The 14,678-nt window shown below is 39.5% G+C and overlaps 1 protein-coding gene across 5 annotated transcripts in view; it reads left to right on the top strand.

Moving 5' to 3' along the window:
• Nucleotides 1–14,678, top strand: part of syne1b (spectrin repeat containing, nuclear envelope 1b) — a 135,826-nt gene that overhangs the window by 37,297 nt on the left and 83,851 nt on the right. For 4 of the 5 annotated variants that reach the window (XM_073869947.1, XM_073869945.1, XM_073869944.1 and 1 more), the window contains exons 1-14: nucleotides 4,348–4,542; nucleotides 6,043–6,668; nucleotides 6,788–6,967; nucleotides 7,341–7,491; nucleotides 7,569–7,727; nucleotides 7,805–7,987; nucleotides 9,447–9,548; nucleotides 9,639–9,842; nucleotides 9,923–10,130; nucleotides 10,222–10,334; nucleotides 12,126–12,331; nucleotides 12,503–12,652; nucleotides 12,876–13,167; nucleotides 14,284–14,456. In XM_073869947.1, coding sequence (XP_073726048.1) covers nucleotides 4,363–4,542; nucleotides 6,043–6,668; nucleotides 6,788–6,967; nucleotides 7,341–7,491; nucleotides 7,569–7,727; nucleotides 7,805–7,987; nucleotides 9,447–9,548; nucleotides 9,639–9,842; nucleotides 9,923–10,130; nucleotides 10,222–10,334; nucleotides 12,126–12,331; nucleotides 12,503–12,652; nucleotides 12,876–13,167; nucleotides 14,284–14,456 — 2,927 coding nt within the window. In that variant the 5' untranslated portion in view covers nucleotides 4,348–4,362. Of the gene's footprint in view, nucleotides 1–680; nucleotides 842–979; nucleotides 1,131–2,474; nucleotides 2,703–2,775; nucleotides 2,875–2,954; nucleotides 3,143–3,236; nucleotides 3,361–4,011; nucleotides 4,179–4,347; nucleotides 4,543–6,042; nucleotides 6,669–6,787; nucleotides 6,968–7,340; nucleotides 7,492–7,568; nucleotides 7,728–7,804; nucleotides 7,988–9,446; nucleotides 9,549–9,638; nucleotides 9,843–9,922; nucleotides 10,131–10,221; nucleotides 10,335–12,125; nucleotides 12,332–12,502; nucleotides 12,653–12,875; nucleotides 13,168–14,283; nucleotides 14,457–14,678 lie in introns of those variants that run through there. The other variant, XM_073869946.1, reaches the window with a different exon arrangement.

Raw genomic sequence — 14,678 nt, 5'->3', positions numbered from 1 at the left:
ACGTTTTTCCGCCTTTTTGAGTAACAAATATGTGACAGTGACACGTAAACAAAAATACGTGACATGTTCACGAAAAAGATGGAAAAGCGTGTCAGTTTCACGGAAAAGAGTCACAAATTTACGTGACTATAGCTACATAATTTTGTGATACTGGGTTGAAATATTTTGTTTTCTTTTATCATCTGCTCTCTTGGGCAAAAAGCTGAGATAATTGCATTTTTGTAAAGGACTTTTGTTAGAGATCAGATTCAGAGCGATGATCAAAACAACCACAGAGTTTTTACTGTTTTTTGATCAGTGGATGCTTTAGTGTTTTATAAGTTGGGTAAAAGCGCCACTTAGTGGAAAATAGCGGAAATATGGATTGCCGTAAAAACTCGTTATTGGCAGGGAAGCGTTTTCTCCGAGATAGCTCATCAATGGCGGAGAAAGAGTTAATAATAAGTCACTCAAAGTGCATTACAATGATTTACTGTGGTAAAGGGAGATTTACTGTAGATACACAGTTTTGTGCCATGCTTATACCTTCCTCCTTAAGTGGGCTAATATCTGTTTTACACACACACACACACACACACACACGCGCGCACATCTCTTGGCTTAATGCTTTATTTTTTGATGCCACGGTCATGAATTTTTTATTTCCCCCTTAACTTCAACCGATGCTGTTGCTCATCCAGGATCTTCTGAAACAGAGCGAAAGTGAGTCTAAACAGGTGAATGCACTTTTAAAGAGGGCCGCCGACATCCAACTGGGTCCCAAAAATCAGTCTCTTCTTCAGGACCAAGCACATGCTTTGAGTGAACAAGTGGACAAAGTTCAGGCTGACCTCAGGAGAGAGTAATGTCCTGCTTTATTTTATAGATTTATAGATTTTACATTAGGAATTATTCATGCTGATGCATTTAGAGATACGGTATGCATGTTTGAGTGGATAAGGGTTGGCTGTGTTTTAATTGTAATTGCTTTGTTTTTCAGTGTAAAGACATTGGAGGGCACGAAAGCTCAGTGGGATTCATTCGGGAGCGAGTTTGAAGCATTTTCAATGTGGATAACAGATAGAGAGCGAGAACTGGATGTTTTAAAAACCTCCAGTGCCCCGCTGGAACAGCAGATGCTTACTGTAAAGGTACACCGCTTAACACTTTCTTAGAAGATTTTAACAATGCACGAATAAACACGTTAACTAACTGTTAAATACGTTAGGAAATGAGCAAGAGGTTCCTAAAAATGTTCAAGTTTTGTTATCTCCATTCAGCTCTGTAAGGGGCGATAGATTCACATTTCGAGCTGAAGTATGTTATTTGAAATGTAGGCACGCGGTATGCGCGCTCATAATGAAAGCGACGTGGTCCGACGCGCAAACGATGCGATGGGCTCGTTTTTTCCAGGCGCGTCCGCGCCGCATCGAGTTAAACACATTCCAGCTTTTCAGAATGCCGCAAGCGCACCGCAGGTCATGTGCTGTGTCGGGGTAACGCATTACGTGCATTACGTAAAAATATTACTTTTCTGAAGTAATGTGTAAAGTAACGCATTACTTTATAAATGTACACAATTATATTTACTTTTTTTAAAGGTGCAGTGTGTAATTTTTAGAAGGATCTCTTGACAGAAATGCAAAATAATATACAAAACTAAATTTATCAGGGGTGTATAAAGACCTTTCATAATGAACCGTTATGTGTTTATTGCCTTAGAATGAGACGTTTTATCTACATACACAGAGGGTCCCCTTACATGGAAGCCACCATTTTGTGCAGCCATGTTTCTACAGAAGCCCTTAACGGACAAACTTTTTTACTAAGTTGTCACCAACGATGACATGTTTGTCTGGTGGCGGCTGCCGTAGCTTCTCGAATGTGTTTCAAAAGCAAGAGGTGAGCAGTGGACTGAGCCGTATGTTGCAATTTGCAACCTCACCACTAGATGCCGCTAAAATTTACACACTGCACCTTTAAAAAGTAATGCGAGTTACTTTTCAGTTTAATTAATTAGATGTAAAAAAACAATGTACTGCATTAAACTGAACGTATTAACGTAGAATTACACACTCTATGCGTGAACAGTTTCAGTCAAAAATGGAGATGGCAGACCAGAGCTTTACATTTTTGCATTGGAAATATGCAATTTCTGAATGCAGAATTTCTCAGTCATAAAAAACACCTGCAAAGTAAGAAAAAGTAACGCAAAAGTAACTTAAAAATAACGTAAGCATTACTTTCCATGAAAAGTAACTAAGTAACGCAATTAGTTACTTTTTTGGGGAGTAACTTAAAATTGTAATGCATTACTTTTAAAAGTAACTATCCCCAACACTGGTCATGTGACAAGAACTAACCGACGGTTGCATTTTCTGCGCGGTTTTAGGTGCGAAATGTGAACCGCCCCTTAATTCACAATTTCTTTTTAGCCAGTTGTTGTTTTATTTTAGTTGCATTACATTTCATTGTGTATATTTTCTGGGTATCAGACGATCAGAGATGGGCTACAGGAGAGAGCAGACGTCCTCTCCAGACTGGAGGAAAAGTCTCAAGCACTGGTCCAGTTTATGTCCTCGGGTGAGTCTGCGAGAATCAAAGCTCGCTTGACACAAATCGGGAGGTACTGGGAGGAGCTTAAGGAAAGCGTTGAACACCTGAACGGACAGTTAGAAGAAACCTCTTCCCAACAGATGAAGTTTAATGCCAATCTTCAACAGGTTTGCACAGTAGAAAGAACTGAAATCAAATGCATTTTTGTGCCATCTCTAAAGAGGAATATTTAAATTTAAGGTACAAGGTGAGGTCGAAGACATCCAGAAGAAACTCGACAGCCCGGTGACATCATGCGTCTCCTCATCCGAGACCTACAAAACTCTGCAGGAACACATGGTACATGCAGTTACTGTGTGCATATGTTGTTTGTTTATTCCCTCGAGGTCTGTCTTATAATCTGATTGTTTGGTTTTCAGGATGTGTTTCAATCCCTGGAGAAGGTGAAGGCCACCCTGCTGTCTCTGTCTGCTGGATCTCGCAGACTCAGCGAGAGGGAAGCGTCAGAGAGAGCCGTGGCAACTCTACAGCAAACTTACGAGCAGTGTTTAAAACAGGCCAAAGATAAGCAGAACCAAATGGAGAACCTTCTGTCACTTTGGCAGAAGTATGTTTATTTTTGCACCTAAAGGATTTATCTCTCATATCTTTGAGATTTCCTTTTTTTTTTAGATTAAATAGATGTTTGTTTATATTTGTAGGTATGAGAAGGATTGGTCTGCCCTGCAGTCTTGCCTCGAGCGTTGCGAATGTGTTTCCAGCTCGGAGATTCAGCTTCTCCCTGTCGACAAACTAAAGGTGGATGGAGAGCTCCAGGAACTCAAAGTAAATCATCAAAGCAATTTTCCTTGATTAAGATTTTCTTAAAAGTTTCATATAATGCCTTCCAGTAAAATTTTCTTCTTTAAATAATATATAAACATACAAATATATCAAATGAAAGAACAGACCCTCTGCGTTCAAAGAAACAAACAAAACAGGAAAAAAAGTTTAATCCTATTTATATTTTTTTCTCTGCTTGTAAACTCTTAAATATGGGTATTTTCTTCAAAAAGCACAAAGCTGAAATAACTGCATTTTTGTGAAGGAATTTTGTTAGAGATCAGATTCAGAACGATGATCAAAACATACACGGAGTGTAAAATTAGTAAATATTTTTTTATAAATTGGGTAAGTGCGCCATCTAGAACATAAAATCCATCATGAACACGATTTTTCATGCAAATGTTTTCTCTTATGTGACGGGATAACTTGTCAATGTCGGTAAAAGCGTTAAATACAACATCAAATGATATTCACAACTTGATTTGAGAATTTTGTGGTACAGAATATTTAGCAGGGACTTGATTTTATACAACTGGGATTTATTTGGATTGTGGATTATTTAGGATTTTGCATCAGCAGAAATGTTGTGGGGGTCAGTTTTGACTTCATGTAACATCTTAAATTTTTTTAATAAAGTTTGTTCTTGTATAGCACCTACAGAGTGAACTTCAGTCGCTGGAGTCAGTTTACAATCGGCTGATAGCAGAAGAACAAAACCTTTGCTCCACTGCATCAGACCAGCGGGTGAAGACCCTTAAAAAAGACCACAAACACCTGGAGAACAGATGGTGCTGTCAGACCGCCGCTATACCACACAGGTAAACATAAACATTGTTTGGATCAAGGTCCACATTTATAGTACTAAAGTGATTTCTAAATGACCTGATTTTGCAGATTAGTCTTCATAATTGTTTTAGTACGGACTAGTATGGAGACAACATTAGTACAGTATGTCCTTGAATATACATCGAGTAACAAAATGATCCAGCACAAAGCTTTTACATGCACTTTATTTCTTATAATCACAGAATAAAAGTCCTCCAGAATCATCTGACTCAAGTGGAGGAGTTCGATCAAACCCTGCAGAAGTTCTCCAAGTGGGCAGAGTCTTTCCTCTCATCATTACACTCATCTTCTCATGTTGATATCATTGATCTTCAACCTTTCAGTAATGACATTAAGGTATGTTCCACTATGAATACCTTATATTAGTACTTTATTTACTGGATGTTGGATGCCAAAACACTTGGATGTCATAACTAAGTACTACACTGTAAAAGATTAATGTCTTAGTATTTGTGCTTTCTGGAATCTAAAAAGATACGAAATTAATGTGGTCACACTACACTTTTTGTTCCATTGACTTCCATTCATACGCATTTCAAGGCGCCAAATCGAAAACGCAAGCTCATGCAAAGATATTTTGCTACATATCAACGTTCAAGTCTGGTGAACTCTGAGCTGGGAATTTGTATCATGTGGAGATATTTGACAAGTAGAAAAATAATACTTTATGGCATGACTTTTCTCTCTATTGAAAAGCAAAAATGGACAAAGCCAATGAACTTAATTCACAAAGCACTCCCTACCCATATTCGCAGTAAAGTCCTGCTCAAATTCTAGTGTGTCCGACCCTTAAGTCTTGTTTTCTGAAAAAACAAACAAACATGAAAATCAAATGAGTTTGGTAAAAGTATCTGCCAGTGGGGTTTCAACAAACTTAGTTCAAGTTAATTTTGGCAGGCATTTTTACTTGTTTTAAGCATTTCCTGCATGAAATGTTTGTTGTGAAGCATAAATCTATTCAATTCAATTCAATTTTATTTATATAGCGCTTTTCACAATAGTTAATTGTTTCAAAGCAGCTTTACATTAATAGAAACAGTGACAAGCACAGAAAAGCGACAGATAGCACAACATAATACATGATAGCATAAGCAGTTAAATTTGCTGCAGCTATGACTCAACATTATAAGCAAGCGTATTACTAATGTAACGTCTAGAAGAGGAAGCTAAGTTAAGCCCAAGAAGGCTGCCTCCCCGGGTTAAAAAAAACCCTAGGAAAAAAACCCCCGGGCTTTTTAGCCGAGGAAATAAAAAAAAGTCCTAGGAGGGAAAAACCCTTGGGAGATATATACACATATAAACGGATAAGGAGATTAAGCGGAGATTAAGCGGGTTCTGCCGGTGATCTCTATATTTTTTCAGCAAACAAGACTTAATGTCTTGGGTCATCCAGTCCCTCCAGAAAAACACGATTGTGCGATCGCATGATTCAATGCATAATCAGCCAAAGTCCGCATTTATGTGGGGGCAGCATGTTTAAAATACGCTGCACTTTCGCCACATAAAAAAGAAAACAATGCGAAGACATTCATTTTTGGCGATATAAAAATTATAATATGCTAAAACTTGCTAGAAATGCCCCATGCAATGCAATTATGCGTTAAGCTTGTAAAAATCTATTTAAATAAACTTCACAAAAATTTTTTAAGTATTAAAATCAATAATTGTTTTGCACACCATTTTAATATGCATATTGCAATATTCACATTTGAGGTATTTTGATCATTTCAGTCTACTCAATAATAACTACTAAGTTCCAGAATAGGTTGAATTATCTAGTTTTTGTCTTAGTAGATTTCAGTTCTGTTTCACATTCACCTTTTTCATCTTTCTTAGGAGACAAAAGAAGCACTGGAGAAGCAAAATGTTGTAAAACAGGATCTTGAGCACCAGACTAAAACCCTTTGTGACGTCTGTGAGCCCGCTGAGGTTCAACAGCTTCAAGGAAGATGGGAGAGCGCCCTGCAGCCTTACCTGGAGGCCGAGCAGCTGGTCGAGCTACGAGGTGAGAGTCTGGAGAAGCTAGAAGTTTTCCTACACACCCACGGTGTGGCGGCCGGCGTCCTCCGAGGCCTCAGACAGACCGTGGAGAGCGCCGGGAGCTGGGACAAGAGCCGCGTGGACGAGCTGCAGCGAGACCTGGAGGCCATCGTTCCTGACATCGGCCGCCTTGAGACGCTAGCTGTGAACCTGGACGGTTGTCTCTGTAAAGCTCATCTTCACCTGATCAACGGGAAAGAGGGTCGCACCTCGTGCCGCTCGCTGGCTGACTCTTTGAATGCTGAGCTGGACGCCGTGAGAAACCTGCTGGGCTCGAAACAGAGCGAGGCTGAAGCCCTGGGTGCTTTGTGGAGCTCATTCAGACAACGCAAAGAGCAGCTGCTCAAAACTGTGGAGGACATTGAGGAGAAAGCAGATCAACAGTGCCTGAAAGAGCCAAATGTTCTTACTCTACAGCAGAGGTATGGACTGTGTATACTTTTGCGTATACTTTTGACCAGCAATGCTACTTATTGAGTTCAGTTGTCTATACAAAAGTTTTGGACCAATACAAACTGAGTATTATTTGTGGTGTTCGTAGACTTCGCTTTTTTAACCAGTTGGAGGATGAGCTTCAGTCCCATCAGCATGAAGAACAGTGGCTGAGAGATAAAGGTCATCAGCTGGCACAGAGAGATGCAGAGCTTGGCGGTGAGGTCCTGAGAGAGATCAACCTTCTTCAGACCACTTGGGAAGATACGAAGAAACTCATCTCTGAAAGGTCCGGCACCTTGGTTTTTACTGACACAATAAAATGTACTGGTTTATACAGCGAAGAAAATATTTGACACATCAGCATTTTTATCAGTAAGGGGATTTCTTTGGGAAATTTCCATCAGATGTAACCATCAAGCCAAATATTAAATTCATACAAAAATATCAGTACATTTAAGTATACAAGTTCAGTCATAATTATTGTGACTCAACTTGTATACTTAAATGTTCTCATTTTTTTTGTATGAATTCGATATCAATGTCAATAGCCCACTTAGAAATCCCCTTACTGATAAAAATGCTGATGTGTCAAATACTTATTTTCCTCGCTGTAAATCGTTTTTTGATATGTAGCTTAAAATCGTGTTTTCTTGTTCCAGGCAGGAACAGAGCAGTGCTTTGGTTGAGCTCATGAAAGACTATCACAGTCTGAAGTCTTCAATAAACACGATACTAGAGAGCGCTGAAGCCATCACTGATATTAAAGCTGCATTAAAAGACCAGGAGGACACCAGGAGATGCCTGTTGAAGGTACTGAAGGATTTTTTTAGATATTAAATACTTTCTTACCGTATAGAGGTGTCTTATAAATCTGTTCTTACCTTCAGCATGAAGCTGTGAAAGCAGAGATGGCCAGTAACCAGGATACGCTCGAGCGTTTCTCCAGCAAAGGAAAGCAGCTGTTGAGTGAATTAAACCGGATTCCTGATTGTGACAACCAAATTGTGAAGACGGAAATGGACGCCACAGTAGATCAGTGGCTGGATGTGAGTTTGTCAGGTGAATTTTTGAGTCTTCGCTACTAATTTCTTTGCTAAATCTCGTCTGTTTTGCTTTGACGCAGGTGTCTGAGAAAATCGAGGACAATCTTGAAAATCTCAGAAGGAGCTCGGCTTTGTGGTTGGACATCTATGACATCAGCGCAGAAATAGAAAGCTGGTCCAACATCTCCATTATGGATCTTACTGATGGACTGAATAACTTCAACGACAGCCAGAAAACAGAAAATAAACTTTGTGAAGTCAAGGCATGTCTTATAAAGTGAATTTTATAAAACTTTTAGAGAGGTGTCATTTTATAATATAATATCAATTAATTCCAATGAAATGCATTTAAATAGCACGCAATGTAAAAAGTCGTGCAATAAATATGCAAAATTCCTATTTTGCGTGCATATGATACGCCCATCCTTCCCGTTAACTTAAAGGGCGATTTATAGTCGTGCGTAGGTCCTACGGCGCAGCTACGGCGTAGGCTATCCGTAGCCTGCGCGTAGCTCTGCGTAGCCTGACGCGCACCTCACAAAATTTCTAACAGCGCGTCGGCTCTACGCGGACCGGAAGCGCTGTGATTGGTCCACCAGAACCCCTCCCGTCAGGTAAAAAAACTGCGTCATAGGTATTTCCGTTTGAGACGGTGAAAACAAAGATGAGCCAAGTTGAGGAGTGATTTAACTCAAACTGAAACATAAGTCGCTGTTTATTTACTTCCATCATTGCTGGTCTTCTCAAATTATACACAACAAGTTGCTATTTCTTCTTCGTTTGTGGGTTTACTTGCTTAGCTTCTTCTTCTGTGACGACTTCTGCTGCTACTGTGGTTACACGCGTGATTACTGCCAACCAGCGGTTTCGCGTGTGTTTGCACGTCGACGCGGACGGCGACGCACAAGTATAAATGAAAACCGACGCGGAACCTACGCCGTCGCTGCTACGCCGTAGGACCTACGCACGACTATAAATCGCCCTTAATACGGCGCATCTTTTCGTGTCAGTTTATGTGTTTTTTCTTTTTTTCGCCATTTTTGCTTGGGTTTGGGGTTAGATTTGGGATTTGCTTTAGGATGTAATTTAATATATAGGGTTCTCCATCTTTTGGCTATTTTTAAACCATGGTCACTTGGGTTAGTATGTCATTTTATGTAACACAATGTTGTTCTAACCCCAAACCCAAGCGACAATGGTAAAAACCAGAAAAAAACAACATATAAAATGACACGAAAAGATGTGACTCATTAACTCTTTCGCCGCTAGCGTTTTTAAAAAAAGTTGCCAGCCAGCGCCAGCATTTTCAAAAACACCAAATTTTGAGCAAAAAGCTAAGATAATTAAATTTTTGTGAAAGACTTTTTATAGAAATCAGATTCAGAGCGATCCTCAAAACATACACAGGCATGCCACTGCTTGCCCTAGGGCGATACTTCGGGGTTTTATAAGTTCCAGAAGCCACCTGGTGGATAATAGCGGTGTTGCGGATGCCGGAAATACTCGTCATTGGCAGGGAAGCGTTTCTCTTAATTGACGAGATAGCTTGTCAATGGCGGCGAAAGAGTTAAGTGAACGGAAATCATATGCGTATCATATGCATGCAAAATTGGAATTTGGCGTATGTATTGCATGACTTCTCACATTGGGTACTATTTATACGCATTTCATGAGAATGGGCTTATATATATTATATATATTTGTATTGTCTGTATACTGTAGGTGGATGTTGGCCTGAAGGAAAAGAAGATAAATACTTTACAAGAGAAAGTATTAGAGCTGAAAGAACTGGCTGGTGCTCAAGAAATCCCTGCTAAACTGCAGGTAACTCGATTTAATTTTCTATTTATCTTTCATTTGTCAGTTGATAGGTTTCTCGATTGGATGTGATATTTGTTTGTGATCTCGTGTCAGGTCATGGAGACGGACCTCAGAAGGAAAATAAGCAACACAGAGGAGTTATGTGATCAAGCCAAGAACAACCTTCAAGACTTCTGCTCTCAGAAGAAGCAGCTGGTAGATTTCCTCTCCCAGATGACCGAGTGGTTGAAGAACGTTGAGAGGTCTTTGCTGGATTCACCGTGTGAAACCGCTCCAGAAGAGATCTGTAGAGTGAAGGTACAGACCATCTGACACGCATGCTTATCAGGAGACGAGCAATAAAAGCCACTAAAGTTGTCTTTGTATAATGTTTATAGGAGATCCAAAAGGAGCTCCAGAACCAGCGGACGAGCATCGACTCAGCCCGGGAAAGCCTGAACGCGCTCTGCAGGAAATACCCATCAGAGGAGCTGGCCGCTCTGGGTTCATCCCTGACAGATCTGATCAAAAAATATGAAACCGCCAATCAGCAGTGTGTTAAAAAACTGGGATCCTTACAGCTTGGCCTGCAGCAACACTTCCACGGTCAGAATCACAATGTTCTTCATAAATTAAAGGAGAGGATATGTTTTCAAGATAAATACTTGAGGCTTGCTTTGATTTCTTCTCCCTTCAGATCTTGTCAAGGAGTTTCACACATGGCTGTCTGGACAGAAGGAAATTGTGAGAGAATGCTCCGATCATTCTGGAGACATGAGCCTAGTAGATCGTAAACTGCAAAAACTAAAAGTATGTGGTTTTCCAAACTGTTTTTTTATCTTTTTGAAACAAAGAGCATTGCTACAGGTGGTTGCTAAAAGTGTCGATTATTGGCTAAAGACAGGGGGGAGTGCACACGAAAGCTTTTGTATGTGGCTGAAAACGCTCGGTGATTGCTGACTGCTGCTTTCTTCAGCTGAGCGCTTTGGTTGCTGTGATTCTGCTGACTTCTGCTTTGTTATACCCACGCCGGTTGGTTGGTGTGATATATGTCCCGCCCCTCTCTCACTGTGATTGGACTGCCGTGTGAGAGGTGGCATTGACGAGCTAAGCTTTTCACCCAAAGTTTAATATTTTTCAACTCCCTGCATTCAGCGGTGAGCGTGGAAAAACTGCTGAGCGCTGAAAAAAAGTCAGCTGTTGGCTGTTTTTAAAAACGCCACGCTTTCATTGGAAACAATTGAAAACATAAAGCTTTGGTGTGCATGCCCGCTAAGTAAACAATTCGCAACAACATTTATTAATATCCACAGCCTTTTAAAACTTGGTCTGGAATTGAGGCTGCAACTAACGATGATTTTCATAATCGATTAATCGGGTGATTATTTTTCGATTAATCGACTAATCGGATAAAAACCTAAATATTTACTTAATTAGACTTTTCGCTTATTATAGCTAAATAAGGCACTAAATTGGGGTATTTACATGTAGAAGTGTACTTTTAAAAGTGTGAAAGCCACACATTACTACAGAGTTTTACTAATATAATCTTTTTGGTTTTAATATTTAAGTTTGTGCAGCTTTTAAAAAGTAAAATATCTTGAAATGTCAAAATATAAATAAACAAAAACATTTCAGAGATGTGCGAATGAGAAAATTTTGCCACTTTTAAATCAACTTTAGACCTTGATGAGAATTAACATTATTCATTATTATTAACTCATTCCCCGCCAGCCTTTTTTTTATTTGAAAAGTTTCCCGCCAGCATTTTTTGTGATTTTCACAAAAGTTTCACAAAATGCCTTCCAGGAAATTTTCTTCTAAAGATATATAAACATACAAATATATCAAATGAAAGAACAGACCCTCCGCCCCCAAACAAACAAACAAACAAAACAGGAAAAAAAAACTTTTATTCTATCTTTTATTTTTTTCTGTTTATAAACTTTTAAATAGGGGTATTTTTCTTCAAAAATACAAAAATTTTAGCAAAAAACTGAAATAATTAAATTTTTGTCAAGCAATTGTGATTATCAAAACATACACGTGTAAAATTAATTAAATAATTTTTGCTTTAGTTTTTTATAAATTGGGTTCCGCATCTAGTGGATAATCGCGGTATTAAAGATTACCATAAAAACTCATCAGAAACATGTTTTTGTTTCATGCAAATGTTTTCTCTTAATTGACGAGATAATTTGTCAATGGCGGGGAATGAGTTAATAATAATAATCAAAATAAATTAGCCATTATGATATGAAAGTGATATACATGCAGTGTTACAGTAATAACTTCAAAAGTGACTTTATTTATTAGCGCACAGCTCGTGCTGTTTGAAGCATATCTGTGTCCGCGCTGTCCATTAATGTTGCGGGAGCATGTGACATCACAGACCAACTAGTTGACAGTTGACAACAAATTTCATTTCCAATTTTAGCAATTAGTTGTTGCAGCCCTATCTGGGATCTATCAAAACCTCTGACTTTATAGTCTCTTAAGTCTGACTTTAATATGAGCAATAGAAATGCCTTAGCAACCAATAATCAACCCATAATCAACCATTCATGGTCATTTCACACTGACCCTGCCCTCTGTGTGCAGGGAGCTCTGGAGCGCGTTGAAGATGGAGACTGTCGTCTAACGCATGTTTGCACCGAGGGTGAGAAGCTTCTTCTGCACCTCCCCAAAGCCAGCGGAGCACAGGTCCAGCAGAACCTCTCCTCCATCCAGCAGGACTGGGACGGCTACGTGGAGCAATGTAAGCAGAATCAGCAGAACCTGGAGGACAGTGCCAGCCTGCTCAGCGGGTGAGAACTTCACGCCGGCTCCACCATGCTCCTCGCTGGGTTTAATAATGGAGCACCGGATTGCTTGAAATAATTCCCGCCAATAAATGGCTTTGCTGTGGAGGAGATAGGCATGCTTTGTTTTTTGCCCCATATTTTGTGAATTGAAATCGGTGCTCTTTATCTCTCTAGCTTTGACAGCCGTCTGCAGAGGTTGACCCGCTGGTCGGAGCGAATGGATGTGAGGTTAAGCACAGAGCTGCCCGAGGGGAGACACAGCGACCAGGAGAAAGCAATGCTGGAGCGCGTGGAGGAATTTCAACATGAAGTGCTTAAAGAGAGGTCAGACTACAGTAAATACTACTGATGCTGATATTTTTTCCTACAGGAGAAAAGCCTGGTTTTATAAATGTATGCTACAGACAGTACAATTATGATTCTATGAGCGTCACAACTGAGAATAATGGAAGATATAAAACAGGCAGTACAACAAATACTAATATAGTGTATAAATACATCTTAACTAAAGGATTTTTTTCAATTATGAATTATTTTCCTCCTGCAGGGATTCATTTGAGAGTCTGTGTCAGGAAGCTCAGGCTCTCAGCGAAGGAGGACACGGTAGTGGGGCGGAGCTGCGGGCGTCTGCGCAGCTGCAGCTGCAGCATCAGGCTCTACTGAAGGCAGTGAGGGAACGGCTGCGCTTCTGTCAGACGAGTCTGCACGAGCAGCAGAACTTTGAGGAGATGCTGCAGGGCACGTGGGGTTGGCTGAGCGCCGTTCAGGAACGACTCAATTCACTTAACAGCACCAGCGGAAATAAAGAAACTCTGGAGAAAAGACTCGGACTGGTGCAGGTCAGAAAACACAAATCAGACGTCACAGATACGAAACACAGTTTATATTTTTGTACAAGTTTATTTGCGCTGTATCAAATTCTTACAAATGTATTATTATTAATTACTTTTTTGGAAATAAAGCAAATACTCATTTAAACTTTTTGTAGTGGTAGGTCAAATCTGCATTTCATTGAACTTGTATCTTGTGTATTTTGTTTGTATCAAATTAAAACTGCTTGTAGACACTTTTCAAATTTTTATCCAAAGCAACCTACTACAGTGCATTATATTAGATCAGTTGCGTTGCCTGAGATCGAATCCATGACCTTTTGCACTGCATTCAAAATCTGTTGTCATTAGGCATGGGCCAGTATTAGATGTGGCGGTATGATAACCTTAAAGGAACGCGTCGACTTTTTGGGACTTTAGCTTATTCACCGTATCCCCCAGAGTTAGATAAGTCCATACATACCCTTTTCATCTCCGTGCGTCCCGTTTGATGCACCCACCACTAGCCTAGCTTAGCACAAAGACTGGAAGTAAATGGCTCCAGCTAGCATACTGTTTCAAATATGTGACAAAATAATGCTAAGCTAGGCTAGCGGTGCGTGCGTCAGACAGAGTTACGACATGCATGGAGATGAAAAGGGTATGTATGGACTTATCTGACTTTGGGGGATACGGTGAATAGGTTAAAGTCCCAAAAAGTCGTCGTGTTCCTTTAAGGAAAAAAAAGGCTTTCACGATGTTGTGGTATTGTCATTGCAAACGTCTGTGTATACAAACAACAACTTTTCAACTTGACACAATATATTTTATTTTTTAGCAACATACAACAGTGTATGCCAGGTTAAATTATAATAATATTCTTTAAAAAAGATATTTTTGTAATATATATTAAATGTTAACATCAATCAATTTCATGACTTAATGATTGAAATAATTTTGTGTAAACACAGCTCATACCTTGGAAATGGTATCCGGCTCATGCCTAGTTGTGACACTGTCTACCCAGAGTATATTACTCTGTAATTCTTTCTATATTTAGATTTACGACCTTTGCATTACAGTTATTTTATATCAGATTGCAATGAAATTCTTTGCTGATGTTTAATCTTTGGTGTTTATTTTTAGGACATTTTGCTGATGAAAGGCGAGGGAGAGGTGAAGCTTAACATGACAGTGGGGAAGGGAGAGCAGGTACTGAAGAACTGCAGTCGAGATAAACAGGAGGTCATTCGATCGCAACTGAAAAGTCTTAAGGATTCATGGGCCAACATCCTTATGACTGCGATGAGCTGTCACAGGTGACAAAACAAATCAGCCAGTTACCTCAACTGGCGCTGTCCCGTGAGCGGGACACCTGAGTTTACATCACTATTTTGCATGTAAAAATTTATCACGACAAACTATATATCACTGGAAAGGTCTAAAAATGTAGTTTTCATATTTCAAAACTCTTTTAGCAGTAATAAAATTTAATTAAATTGATAATAAAGCAGTGACAGTAATTTATTAATTTGTGACAA

This window comes from Misgurnus anguillicaudatus, chromosome 7, assembly GCF_027580225.2.
Source record: "Misgurnus anguillicaudatus chromosome 7, ASM2758022v2, whole genome shotgun sequence".
Taxonomy (NCBI): domain Eukaryota; kingdom Metazoa; phylum Chordata; class Actinopteri; order Cypriniformes; family Cobitidae; genus Misgurnus; species Misgurnus anguillicaudatus.
Note: the sequence above shows the minus strand (reverse complement) of the source record. Positions and strands in the feature narration are given on the sequence as shown.